Source organism: Nicotiana attenuata, chromosome 5 (assembly GCF_001879085.1).
Source record: "Nicotiana attenuata strain UT chromosome 5, NIATTr2, whole genome shotgun sequence".
NCBI classification, from domain to species: Eukaryota; Viridiplantae; Streptophyta; class Magnoliopsida; order Solanales; family Solanaceae; genus Nicotiana; species Nicotiana attenuata.
The window spans coordinates 14,303,297-14,318,038 of record NC_031993.1 but is presented as its reverse complement, the minus strand read 5'-3'; the positions used below and the strand labels follow the sequence as shown (position 1 = coordinate 14,318,038).

The following is a 14,742-nucleotide window of genomic DNA, read 5'->3' as shown; positions in this document are numbered from 1 at the left end:
GTAAAATTCCTTTCATTAGATATCTCTTTGTATACATAATAGTGCTTCATAATATGCGATGGCCAAATGAAACTCCAAGTTGGATACACCTTTTGGGACTGAGTAAAAAACCTCTGAGATAGATCATAATATAATCGACACATTTAAGCATTCAATTACATGCTTCAAAGTACATGATGTGAAGATTCAGAAATACAGAAAACATGTTGAGTTAACACCTTATCTAGAAATGCTGTTTAAGGGGTAATGTAGACAGTAAAGTGGGTAATTGTCTCCACTCCATCAGTTGTATGTTGATCCACGTGAGGAAGAGTTTCGATGGTGGCAAATCCTTTAGCATTTTCGTACTTGCCAGTCCCTCCAATGATGGCGATGTGCGAAATTGGTGTGGCTGTCCTGTGAATTCCAAAGAAGCTAATGGAATCATCCACTTCATGATCGTGTTCTCCATGGAAAAGTGCTGTCAAGGCTAAAGTGTGGCTCGTGCCATCTGAAGAGCTTGTCAGGTAAAATCCTTGTGCTCTGCCGAGAACAGCTGATCCCAGTTCGTGCCCCTCGGTTATTTCATTGTCAACGACAGTAATAGAGCCAAACATGAGCTGCTGAAGCGATAAGCCAGAAGGAAGCTGACCGGCTGTTACAAAAGGTTGGTTGTTACCACCATTAACTACATTGTTGTTTCCACTGTTTTGCAGGACAGTGTTAGCTTGCTGCTGACCATTTAGGCCTGCAAGGAATGGATAATTGTTGTTGTTGACAGCGTTGTTAATGGTGTTCAAAGGAACTCCACCGTTGATTGGGAAGATTTGATTGGTGGGGTTCGAGAAAGGGAGATTGTTGGCATCAGAAGTGGCAACAATTCCAGTGACCACTCTTCCTGAAGGATGTGTACCACCAAGGATGTCATGCATGAAAAAGGAGAATGTGGGGTGTTCGAGGACAGGACTTTCTACTGTGGCACCAGAGGTAGCAGCTGCTGCGTCCCCACCTGGTGTTTGGGTGACAGGGGTAGTTACTGGTGCTGCATCGGCAACGGGGGCTGCTCCAGTGTCTGGTAAGTCAGCAGGAGGAGCCACAGAGGCAGCAGGGGCGAGAACAGGGACGGAATCTGGTTCAGGTTCAGCTGGTAAATCTGCTGGAGGAGCCACTGTGTCAGCAGGGATGGAAGGATCAGCTACAGGCGCCACATCAGAATCAGGAGCAGTGACTGTAGCTGGTAATCGATTACTTGGCAATGTGGCAGCTGGAGCAACCACAGGAGCTACAACAGGATCATCTACTTCCGATGATGCGTCAGCCACTTGGCTCACTTCGTCAAGGATTCTTGCTGAACTGGCACAACCGAAGGTGAGGGCTAGCAGCAAAATGCAGAACGTGGCTTGGAGTGTTTTAGAGGTGAGTTGGGAAAATTTTGCCATTTTTTCTTGCGAATGACTGCTAGGGGATGAGAGATTAGAAGAAACAAATGGAGCTGAGTAGATGCTTGATTGATGAGAAATGAAAGGAGGTTCAATGGGTATATATAGTTTTGATTACATCCTTAATATGAAGTGGAGCTGATAAGGTGGTTTTGGTAAGGAGTACTAAACACCCTTGTAGATACTATTTTTTTGCAGAACACCAAATCCAAAATGGACATCAGGTTTGGTTGGACCAACTCTGACAGCTTTTTGCTGATTATCTAGACAGTTATAGTATATTATTATCTTAAAACTAATCAATTATTAGCAGTTTTTTAGGGTAAACCATATTGTTGTTCCATATACTAGGGACTTTACAGAAGCTTATTTCTTTTCAACATCTGCAGATAGAGTTGCCATGTCTCATTCTTCCTGTATTTCCTAGCTTAAGAAAATGCAATTTAAGTTTCCTTTCATAGATGATAAAAGATTGAAATTTAGCAGCAAATCTTGTTGAAGGCAGAAACATTCTCTGTTTCGTACAAATGAGTTCCTAAACCCCTAGAATTTTCCGTAAGTTTCCTAAACGCTAAATATTTTAGTGTAAATCTATAAAGAAATTTAAGTTCTTTTCTCATAAATAGTACATCTTCAAGAATACTCAAATATGTATTATCCATTCATCCACCGGCATTATCTGATTTTTTTTCAAATGAGCCGAGTGTTATGGATTTTAGAAAAATATGCAAGCAGCAAGAAGGTTGAAAATATGATTGAAAAACTGTCTCTAAAATTTTATTAATCATAGGGCTTTAAATAGCCAAATAAATAAAGTAGTACACTCCTCCTATAACTAAATTACTAAACTCTTACTATAATTAAAATTCTGAATCTTTTAGCAGACTCTTCCTAAAACTAAACAACTAATTATTCTAGAAAACTGTAGCAGTAACAGATGCAAAATCCAGCACTCCTCCTTGCTTCTGTTGCTGCAGTCTAAAGAAGGTCATCCTCAATTCGTTCTTCTGCTATTAGTGCTTGTGCATGAGCATCTTTGAACTTGCACACTTTTGTAACATGACCTTTTTGTTTGCAATTTCCACATAATGCATCAGGTCTCCACCAACAAAATTTTTCTAAGTGTGTTTTCTTTTTGCAATATTTGAAATAAGGATAATCGTTTTTTTCTTTTTGGTGTTTCGCATAAAAAATACCCTCAGTAACTTTGTCTTGTCTGAAGGCCCTTCTTTGCTCTTGTGCTTGAAGAGCACTTATTAATTCTGCAACAGAGATGGTAGAGAGATCTTTAGACTCTTCCAGAGAGGAAATTTTGGATTCAAACCTCTCGGGAATTGTCACAAGAATTTTTTCAACTATCCTGTCATCTTTGAAATCCTCGCCAAGCAACCTGATTTTATTGACAATTAAAGAAATTCGGTCAGAATACTTAGCGATGGTCTCATCATCTTGCATTCTAAGAGATTCCAAATCTCTTTTCAAATTTAAAATCTGATTTTGTCTGCCTCGTTCACTTCCTTGATACTCCTGTTTGAGTGTTTCCCAAACTTCTTTTGCTGTCTCACATGCAATGATTTTAGAGAAGATTGAATCTGCAACTGAATTTTGAATTATAGCTTTGGCTTTGTATTTTTTGGTTTTCTCATCTGAATGAGCTTTGATTTGGGCAAGGGTAGGATTTGCTGGAAGTGGTTGTATAAGTCTGTCTTCCATTACAACTTCCCATAGATCATAAGCTTCAAGATAAGATTTCATCTTCACTGACCAAATCTGATAGTTTTCACCAATGAAAGTTTGTGGGGTATTCAAAGAGAGACCGCTGCTTGCCATTGTAAAAAATTTGGTTAAAAATTGATATGGTTTAAAAGTGGTTGAAATTGGTTGTTTTTCAGTGAATTCAGATATCCGTCAAGATCAATGGAGGCTCTGATACCACTGTTATGGATTTTAGAAAAATATGCAAGCAGCAAGAAGGTTGAAAATAAGATTGAAAACTGTCTCTAAAATTTTATTAATCATAGGGCTTTAAATAGCCAAATAAATAAAGTAGTACACTCCTCCTACAACTAAATTACTAAACTCTTACTATAATTAGAATTCTGAATCTTCTAGCAGACTCCTCCTAAAACTAAAGAACTAATTATTCTAGAAAACTGTAGCAGTAACAGATGCAAAATCCAACACCGAGTGCCTATTAGAAACAACCTCTCTACCGTCACAAGTTAGGGGCAAGATCTACTACACTCAACCTCCCCAAACTCCACTTATGGGATTACATTGAGTTTTTTGTTGTTGTTGTTGTTGATGAGAAGGGTCTCTGCAGCTTATTCCGTGCTCCTTCATTGGTAACATACTAACATATGTTAACTCTTATCTGCATGAATGTAGTCTGTCACTTAAACATAGAGGTGGACCCAGGATTTGAAAGTCGCGGGTGCACTTTTGGATTCAACCAAAATGTGCTTTGTATATAGGGTACCTAGTACTAATATATCACTATTTTCTAAAGACATATGCATGTATACGTGGAATTTTTGCCGAACTTTACGGGTGCCGGTGACCCCTCCCGGTATGGCATAGGTCCGCCTCTGCTTAAACAATACTATGCCTGCCCCTACACTATTGCCTTCGAATCTGGGCAGAGAAAGCACTTTCTTTGCGAGCAGTTTTTGACTGACTTCAGCTGACGTTAATTATGCACTATTCTATACTTTGTTTGATTTGCTTATTGAGCAAAATGTTATATTCAAAAGCATTCTTAGTGAATTCATATATCTTTTTGAAACCATTGAAGATCTGTGTATATTTCTGTTGGTATACACTTAGAAAAAAATCATGGTGACTAACTGAAGTTCAGGTGACATTTCTTTGTATTGATGGAAAGAAAGTGTTTCACAAAAAATGTGCAAGAAAAATTATAGGAGTGATCTTCACCCTTAAAATAAATATTAAACAAGCAAGAATTACAATACGGAAAAGAAATTGCAATTTAGATCACAATGATTACTCTATCAGATATACTATCTTCTACCAACTTTTAACCAAGATAAACACTGAATGAAAGAATCTTGTATGCTCCTTCACTCTTATTAGAGGTTGCATTGACAATCCTGACAGTAGCATAGCCATTTGCATCATGATACTTTCCTGTACCACCAATTACTGCTATATGTGATTCAAAAACATCACCCTTATGCACCCCGAAAAACCTTAAACTATCCTTGTATTCATTACTAAGAAAGCTAGTAGTCATTGCCATCATATGACTACTACCATCTTCTGAACTAGCCACATACATTCCTTGAGCTTTTCCCATCAAAGACGAGCCATAAATAGAACCTTCGTATATGTTCTCATCGATTGTTGTCACTGTCCCTAGTTCTAATTCCTGAAGTGTGGCTATAGCTGGGAATGTCATGCTGATTCCTTCCAAATCAAGCGTGTGAGTATGCAATCCGTTCATTTCAACACTTGGATTTGTGTCGGTCAAGGGAATGCCTCCTACAGGAGGGAAATAGCCTAATGGTTTCGAGAAGGGAAGCTGATGACTATTTACTTTTGCTGATGCAGGTTTTGACGAACGGTGTTTTTGGCTAAGAACATCTAGCATGTAAAAGGATATTTCATGGCGTGCATGATTGTGATGAACGTTTTCAGGGGAAGGATCGTTATTCAGAGTTCTTGCGGAAAAAGATCGATTAGTTTGTGTCAATAAGAAGAAGAAGAACCAAAAAATGGATAGTTTAGAAGGAGATTTTAGCATCTCCATGGATTGTAGAAAAGCTATTCTTTCTCTTTTCAGTAGGTTATATGAGCTAAATTAAGATATGGAAATCTCTAGTAATACTTGGTTTGAAGTGGAGTAGTTATTGTATTAATGAAGTAGTTAACTTTTGGGGCTTTTATCCTCCCTGGACTTCAGCTACTCCAATATTGTAGTGGTTATGGTAGTTAATATACAATAAGGGGAGCCTTGGAGCAATGGTAAAGTTGTTTCTGTGTGACCTATAGTCACGGGTTTGAGCCGTGGAAGCAGCCACTAATACTTGCATTAGGGTAGGAGGCTATCTACATCACACCCCTTTGAGTGCGGCCCTTCCCCGGACCCTGCGTGAATACGAGATGATTTGTGCACCGAACTGCTTTTTTATTTTATTTATTTTAATGGTAATTAATATCTAAGGACCATTATCTGCCATCAAGAAGTATGCAGAACAGAAAAGGAGAATTAGATAACCATTTGTTCTTCACAAAGAATATTTTTAATTACCCATTAGTAATCCCTTTTTTTCCCCAGTTATATCTAATCTGTGCACTAGTTGCACATTAGTGCAGGAATGTAGTGTGCTTGTACCTAGGGGTGTTCATAAAAACCCGAAAAATCGAACCAAACCAAACCAACCAAAAAAGTTGATACTTTTTGGTTTGGTTTAGTTTTGGTTTTGAATTTTAAAAACCGATCAAATTTGGTTTGGTTTTGGTTTTAATCAGAAAAAAACCGAACCAAACTGACCATAGTAGTAGCTATTTCAAATTTATTATTACACCTATATATATGTATATTGTTATACAAAGTTTTAAAAAAATTATGGTAAATGTTAATAGTTTGCACGTTTAATATATTTCTTTACCTTTACATTCTAGTTTGATTGGTATTTTTCTTTTGTTTAGTGTAAGAATCCATTTCGTGTTAAAAATAACATATTTTTAATTGAGTCCTTAAATTATTCATTACTATTTGATTCAATTATCATCAATATATCTTGGTAAATAATAGATTTCTCAAAGGACAATTGATTTGATAGTGTTACATTGATAATGTGGTCGCAGGAATATGTGTTTGGTAGTGTATATCTTATATTTAAGAAAAAACCCGACAAATAACCAAAAAAACCGAAAATAGACATAAAATGAATCGAGAAACCGACTTAATTAGTGTGATTTGGTTCTAATATTTGAAAAACCGACTTACTTGGTTTGGTTTCTTCTAAGGAAAAAACCGATCCAAACCGAATCATGAACACCCCCTACTTGTATCTTTTGTATGACATGACAAGAACGATTATAATAATGTTTAGCAAATACATTTATGGTGACTTAATTTAAAGATATGACTACAGCCTTGAATACACTCTTTTATCATAGAAATACTTTATTGCATAAACGATTTTTTCATTCCTATACACTATTTGGAACTTTATTAACTTTAATGTCAATATTTAGCTAATTACCCGGCGTAAACAAGTTTTGTTTACAAAATATATACAATCCACCTTAAAAGACTTCAAAATCCATTATTTGTGCCTTCAATCAAAGGATTTAATTAAACTATTTTCCTTTTTTTTCTCCTCTCTCCGCTTTCTCTCCAGATCTTCCATTATTTTAAACTATTTCACTGATAAAATACTCATATTATTTTCGACGATGATGGGATTTTCTTAAGCGCAGCTTGAATCACCAAAGTGAAAAACTTCATTTCCTTAAGCGCAACTTCCTAGATTATCACAGTATGGAATTTTTTCACAATAAGTATTCTCAGTAATGCTATTTCTTGCATGATTTGCTGCCTCCGTTTATCACACATTCCGTTCTTTGGCTTTTTTCTTTTCTTCTTCTTTCATTGTGATGAATCGATTTAACATTGACTGGGCTTTCTCTTCATTACGCTCCATGGATGGTTCTGTGAATTGCGAAGAACTGAAATCCTATAGATTTTACAGTTGGGGGGGGGAAATTTTAAGTAAATTGAGAGCTAACTCCAATGTTTCACTTTGGAGCAGGGAGCTCCATCGACGGAATAGAGAATTCATACAATTTTCGTACATGATTTCTACACCATTAAATACAACTACCGTATCGTACAACTTATACAAATTTTATACAATAAGTCTTTTGTATATTTTGTATCTGGTTTACACATAGTAAAAATAAATTTCGTATAACTAATTATATAGCATACAACTTTATCTACTACTNCATGGGCTGACGTATAGCCAATTTGTCCAAAGGCATCATAGTCCGAAGGCATCATCCTCATAGCCTGAAGACACCATGTCATGGCCTAAGGATCTCTCAATACTGCACATCATTATTCAAAGGAGTCAAGGTTCAGAGGCACCATTCTCATGGCCCGAGGACATCATTTCATGGCCTGCGAATCTTCTATCTCATAATTCATGGCCTAGGACATCATAGTCTAAGGACGTTATCTGCACGGTCCAAAGACAATCTTTCATGGTCAAAAGGGAATTTGCATCATGTTTAAATTCTTGCAATAATCTATATACTCGCATGCATCGTATTTTAAGTTTGCAGGTAATCTAGGAGGTAAACGTTCTTCGAACAGGAGCAATCTTCGCTCCGGTTTCCGCTCATGCCATTTACACTTGGCCATAATGTATATCATGTCTTCTTCTTCTTCTTCTTTGAGTTTCAATCTGAAATTCAGCCAAAAACAAGTCTAATCTTCGCCAAAATACCCTCAAAATTGAGATATGAACTCCAAATAATATTCTCAATTGTTTGCAACAACATCCAATCCAAACAAATAATAGTTTTTGAAAACCCAAATTCAAATTCAAAAGCTTCAAAGCTTTTTAATGGCTGTTGTCAATGGTGGAATTGCTGCTCTCTTTTTCTTTGCTTTACATCACTGAAATTAGGGATTGGGAGATAGAGAGAGACGTAGAGAGAATTTCTAATTCTTTGCAACAACACCCAATTCAAACAAATAATATTTTTGAAAACCCAAATTCGAATTCCAAGCTTTAAAGTTTTTTAATGGTTGTAAATGGTGGAATTGTACTCTCTTTTCCTTTGCTCTACTTTACTGGATGGGATTGAGAGATAGAGAGACGTAGAGAGAGAAAGAGCGCAGGAGAAAGAGAGGCAGAGAGAGAGAGAGAGAGACGGAGAGAGAGAGCGCATGAGGGAGAGAATAAGGGTGAGAAATAATTGATTCCTAATATAATGGTATACTCATTTAATTCCTAAAGTGTATATAATTGGTAAATTTGTATATAGGAGATAATTAATTGAAACTTGAGTAAAAAGGGTAATAAAATTTCCAATAGTATATAGGTACGTAAAAATTGCATAAAATTGATCGCTAGCAAATGAGTCTAGGAGTCAAATGTCTTATTTGATATCTATTTTTTTTTAAGGGAGGTTTGAATCAATCACTCAAATCTAGCTAATTAAATGTATTTTTTTCAATTTCACAACTATTTCTTACCTTCTTACGAATAGTTTTGAATCATTTATAGTTTGTACAAATTGATAGGTTACATATGTATCCTTGATATGTTTTGATGATCTAACAAATTTACTATCAAGAACCAGATAAGGAACTTGTTACACATTCTCAAGACCTTAAGACCAACAAGGTTCTAGTTGGAGACATGGTTCAACTCTTCAGAGTCAAAGGAACAACGGAGGGAACAAATAGGTACTAGTTTCCGTGGTGACTGGACTAGTCAACCACTCCAGCTGTAAAGTTGCTGCCTGCACACGCAACAGTGCGAAAATAGTGCAGCAACCAACTTTATGGGGAATGACCTTTACCTACCTTGCTTACATCATTCAAGTGATGTCACAAATGAATTATTAACATCAAGCAAAGGTAAAACAAAACACTTTCACGTTCAAGAATTGATCTAGCATTCTCTCAAGTCATCCATCAATCTTGCAAGTGACTCTCTAGGGCATCAAGAGCAAAGAACAACATAGCCGAACCAGTTTCCAGTATTGAGTTACTACATGTCCTTAGTTGTGTTGTACCTTTGTTGAAGTTCTTTACTTGTAATTCCTACTTAGCTTAGCTAGAAGCATTGCGTAGGAAACCCTTTGTAAATCATAAACCCTTGTGTTTGTGTCTTGGCTAGAGTTAGTCGAGTTGTAAAGTCTATGTAATAGAGTTATTACAAGTTAATGAGAGATTAAGAGGTTAATTCCTAGGTTACAATAGGTTGTAACCTAAAGTTTGTTCAGTAGTAAAGTTGAAACCCTACAAGGATAGGTCGTGGTTTTTAATCCGATGAGCTGGGAATTTTCCACGTAAAATTCCTCTGTGTCATTTACTTACTGTAATGTGCATGTGTTCTATGAGAACTAATAGAGAATTTGGTTCTCTATATAATTTGGTGGACCTTTAAATTCTATTAATATCCTAAAGTCATCAAGACATTAACTTATAGATTCATGCCAATGATACTTTTACCATGATTCCATTTATTGCAATATTTGCCCCTAGCCGCCACCGCTAGCCATCATCATACAACCACCGCCGTCAATTACCTCCACCACCAGCCCCTTCCATGACCTGTCACTACTTAGTCGCAGAGCTACCTTTGGTGGAGGGGTTCCAACTAAATTCCCTTTGCTGAAACATTGCATTGTACAAAAAGGATAAAATATATACATATATACATACACACACTATACTAATACTAAAAGTGAAAAAAATCCACAATTAAAAAGTTGAATTACAGAATTACCCTTCTAACAATATCATATTTTTATTTATAATTATAATTAAAAAATATTTAAAAATAAATTTATGTTGTGTCTTTTATAATTGTGTTAACTAATTTTTAAAATAATTATTTGGCCATTAGAATACAAGTATTTATTTATAAATAAAAAGACGACGCCTTGAATTGAAGGGTTGTGTCTTTTAGATTAGCAAAATAACTTTTCACATGTGTTCCTTCACATTTCAAAATCAAGAGGTCGTTTCTATTAATTAAAAAAAAAAAACTAACGCTTTATAGTCCGTTTGTAACATTGTTACCACCAAAAGTTCCCACCAGTTGACTCATGAGGCAATCAGTAATTACTCTTTTATACTATATATTTTTTACATTTCAACTTTGTATTTTATAGGAAGAAGGTAATCAAGTTACATGATCTTTTCAATGATTTTTATCAAGTGAAGAGCAACATAACGAAAAAGGGACTAAACGCACGGTGTTAGTATTCTCCCCTCAATTTCTTATTTATTAAGACTCTCTTTCTTGAAGGGAGGAAAATATGTAAAAAAAAAATTGCCACTGCTAGATAGAAGTTGACTTCTAATGTACGTTACTACTTCTACGCTGCTTGACTTTCTGTAATGATACTACTCTTTCTCTTCTATTTTTCAAACCTTACCTATTTCAATAATCCCTTGTATCTTTGTGCATAAATTGGTGTGTAGAATTGTATATTTAGAGAAAAAACGGCAATGGTATTCTGTCCCCCCCCACCCCCAACCCCCCAAGTTCTGAAAACTAATAAAGCTCTTAAATGTTGCTCGAGTTTAGAATACATAACATGTGCAAGTTAGGTCCAGAAGGGACGGCCCAGTGGGTTTGGAAGGAGTTTTTCCCACGGGAGACGCGGGTTCGATCCCCCCTCAATGCCTTCTGGGTCAAAGCCTGTCGCACGAGGCTTGCCTAGTGCGGTTTACATCCCCTGTGTGGTTTGCAGGCTATTACACAGTGGGGAGTTTACCCAATGCGCACAGAGTGCTCACCACAGAGTGCTCACTCGAAGGGCAGAGGCTGTGGCAGAGGCTGTAGCGGCTGCGGGTTTTCCTGGGGTTCCAAAAAAAAAAAAAAAAGACATGTGCAAGTTAGTCACTTAAATGTAATGGATTAAGATAGAACATTATTGTCGGATCCATCAAATTATCAAAATGGCTAAACTATGTTTTTAGATGTCAAATTTGATGAGTTCGTATAGTCATGAAAAATAATTTTAATATTGTATTTCTGAAACTTTTTATATATTCCTAAGCTTTTGGCTTTTGAAGAGTCCACATCGTAATCTATCTATATATTTATATAAATTAAGTTGGTCTCAAAAGATGTGACGTAACACTCTCAAGCGTCAATCAATAATCCTCTTAATCGTACTTTATTATATTCCTTCCTATTCTTTTTGTTAATCCTCTTAATTGCACATTTTCAACTCGAAAATTATGTATTCGCAACTCTGTAATTCAAAGTTATGTTTAGTTTTTTGCATGGAAAGATTAACTTTATCTTGGCAGATGCATATGAGTGGAGTCATATAAATTTTATCTGGTTAAATTTTCATATGAAATATAACTTGACCAAAATAAAAGAGAGAACTTCATTTATAGCTCATCGGGCAAAATAAATTTCAACCGGTAGCCCACAAATTAACCCATACAACTTATAACCTAAAAATAATGACAAGCGCTAGCCGTCGCCTCACATCCCTATCTTTCTTCCTTACTGTCTTTCTTCTTCTCTCTCACGCCGTCAATTTTATGCCACACTCCTACTGTCCTTTTTGTTCTTCTCAATGTCATGATTGGTACTATTGCTTTTACTTCTTCCTTGCCTAACCAAAAACAAAATCACCCTCCCAAACAAGAACAACACTAACAAGAACAAGATTACTCACAAATCACTCACAACAACAATAANAATTTATAGTAATAATAAATATTATAATATACTTTAATTTTTTTATATATTTACATGTTGTAATATATACCTATATTAAATTAAAAGCCAATTACAATATTGGATTTAAAATATATATATAAGATACTCAAATTCATATATTTAAATTAATAACAATATATTATATGGTAATTTATAAGATATTTAAATTAGTTTTAAGTAAATCTTCCTACATATTTTATTAAAAGTTTCTTATTTGAAAAATGTAAGAAGTCCTAATATTTATAATTTTTAAAAGTAATTAATATAATTATAATACTTTACATGTTACTATTTAGGATATTCATATTACTATATCCAGTGTAAATATTACTTTTAAAGAGTAAAAAGGTTGATTAAAGTATTGTAAAAAATATTTTTAATGAAGATTCAACACAAAATGTTGATTTTTGTATCCTTTAAATCTATAGTTCACCTTGAAGAAAATTACATTTAATTTTTTTTAATATTTTAGGACTTTAAAATCAACTAAAATTTTGCTTATTAATTTTTTTATTTTATTTTAACTATGTAGGAGATACTAATATTTACTTTTTCTGACCCACTCATTGGCAGTGTTTAATTGAGTATGAAGTTTAAGAAAGAAGTTAATAATTTTGAAATTTATGGTCTAAACAAGCCATAGACATTTATGGAGCTATAAAATATTTTTATCAAAAAATATTAGAAATTTATGGGTTCAACATTCTCTTGCCTCCAAACACAACTAAAGAGTATAATAATTTTTTATAGCAATTAAGCAATAAAAATAATCAATAAATATGAGTTTGATTTCATGACAAAGCAAATGTGTGTAGTAGAGAAACACAAGATATGTTTATCCATTTAACTAAATAGGATCAATATTCTTCACTTCATAAACTTACATTTTTCCTTTTATTTTTATTTTACAACTCAATTATATATATTTATAATATTAAGTAATTTAATAAAAAAATTGTACTCATTAATATGAGGTACACGCGCAACGCGCGTACCCTAAAACTAGTACTATATTAAAAGCATGAAGGCATTTAATGAAATATTGTTAGTCTTTTTTGTCCTTTAATAATAAATTTTAGAGAGAACTTCATTTATAGCCCATCGGGCAAAATAAATTTCAACCGGTAGCCCACAAATTAACCCTTACAAGTTATAACCTAAAAATAATGACAAGCGCTAGTCGTCGCCTCACATCCTTATCTTTCTTCCTTACTGTCTTTCTTCTTCTCTCTCACGCCGTCAATTTTATGCCACACTCCTACTGTCCTTGTTGTTCTTCTCAATGTCATGATTGGTACCATTGCTTTTACTTCTTCCTTGCCTAACCAAAAACAAAATCACCCTCCCAAACAAGAACAACACTAACAAGAACAAGATTACTCACAAAATCACTCACAACAACAATAAGAGCAAAAACCCACTAAACTCACTAGATCTCCTTCTATTCTTCAACGCATCAAATCCATAAATTTCTATAACTATAGATCTCAAGAACCTGTTAAAGACTACAGCTTTGACCATCCCCATAATCAAGAAACCACTTTTGAACCACAAACACATTACATTTTCGAACCAGCTCCAGAACATAGTACTGTAGTACCAGAATCTACACACTATATTTTTTTTTCAATTTCAATTTTGTGCTGGTTTTTCTAAATCTCCATTAGTTTGTGTTTTGTGACATAATTAATTGATTGATTCACAACTTTTACTGATTTTAAATATTGTGGTTACCATTTTCGACGACTGTGAGGCCATGGATGCCGGTGTCCTCGTCGTTGAAGAAGCAACTCTGCCAACCACGACTCTCATGGCCTTGTCTTCTTTCTCTGATTTTCTCTTATAGTTTCTGTGAATATGAAATTAATATTTTGAAGATCTTTGCCTGAAACTTTAAAACTCTGGCAATCTTGTTACCATTTTCGGCCACTGTGAGGCCATGGATGTCGGTGGCTGGTCTCTTAATGAGAGGAAGATGAGAGGAGATAACTATGCATAAAGTTAAAATATATACAAATAGACTGTCACTATACAAAAATTATACAAAATAGACTATCATTATACAATTTGTATACAATAGATATACAAAAATAGACTGTCATTATGCATAAAATATACAAAATAAACTGTCACTATACAAAATAGATTGTCACTATACAAAAATATACAAAATTGACTGTTACTATACAAAAAATATACAAAATAGACTGTCACTATACAAAATAGGCTGTTACTATACAAAAAATATACAAAATAGACTGTCACTATACAAAATAGACTGCTACTATACAAAACCTATACAAAATAGACTGTCACTATGAAAAACATATACAAAAATAGAATGTTATTATACAAAAAATATACAAAATAGACATTTCGTATATGACATGCATTACATATTTCATTCAATTCTTAGCTAATATTATAGATCCAGAAGTACAAAATACAATTTAAAAAGGAAAAAATGAGTTGCTCTATCGTGCCAGGTAGGGGTTGAACCTGCGACCTTCAGCTTAGGAAATACATGCACTTGTGTTGTCATTCTCATTCCTTTCGGCTATTATATGCAATATGTTTGGGCCGAAGGGCCATTTTTTGTAAGTGATACAAAACATGGGCTATTAAAATTTTGAGGGGCTATAGAGGGTAGTTTTCTCAAAATAAAAAGTTCAAGAGTCAAAAATTAATCCTTATAAAGCAAAATATTGCAGGAGTAAGCTTAGTCGAAATTTTTAACTAATGTCCCTTTTTTCTGTCACGACCCAAATTCCGTTACAGGTCGTGATGGCGCCCAACTCCATGGTTAGGCAAGCCTAACAACTAGTGAGTTCTCAACTACTTTATTAGACATTCCCAGCCTTTACTTA

At 34.7% G+C, this 14,742-nt stretch overlaps 3 protein-coding genes across 3 annotated transcripts; 1 reads left to right on the top strand and 2 right to left on the bottom strand.

The window, feature by feature from the left end:
- LOC109225364 (dirigent protein 24-like) lies at window positions 100–1,511 on the bottom strand. The gene has a single exon (XM_019390000.1). The coding sequence runs from the start codon at window positions 1,416–1,418 to the stop codon at window positions 237–239; it is 1,182 nt and encodes a 393-aa protein (XP_019245545.1). The 5' UTR covers window positions 1,419–1,511; the 3' UTR covers window positions 100–236.
- Window positions 4,456–5,187, bottom strand: LOC109225994 (dirigent protein 16-like). The gene has a single exon (XM_019390797.1). The coding sequence runs from the start codon at window positions 5,185–5,187 to the stop codon at window positions 4,456–4,458; it is 732 nt and encodes a 243-aa protein (XP_019246342.1).
- Window positions 10,816–13,542, top strand: LOC109225993. Its single transcript, XM_019390796.1, has 4 exons — window positions 10,816–10,987; window positions 11,622–11,766; window positions 12,215–12,233; window positions 13,286–13,542. Exons 1-4 carry the CDS (start codon window positions 10,816–10,818, stop codon window positions 13,529–13,531), a joined length of 582 nt encoding a protein of 193 aa, XP_019246341.1. The 3' UTR covers window positions 13,532–13,542.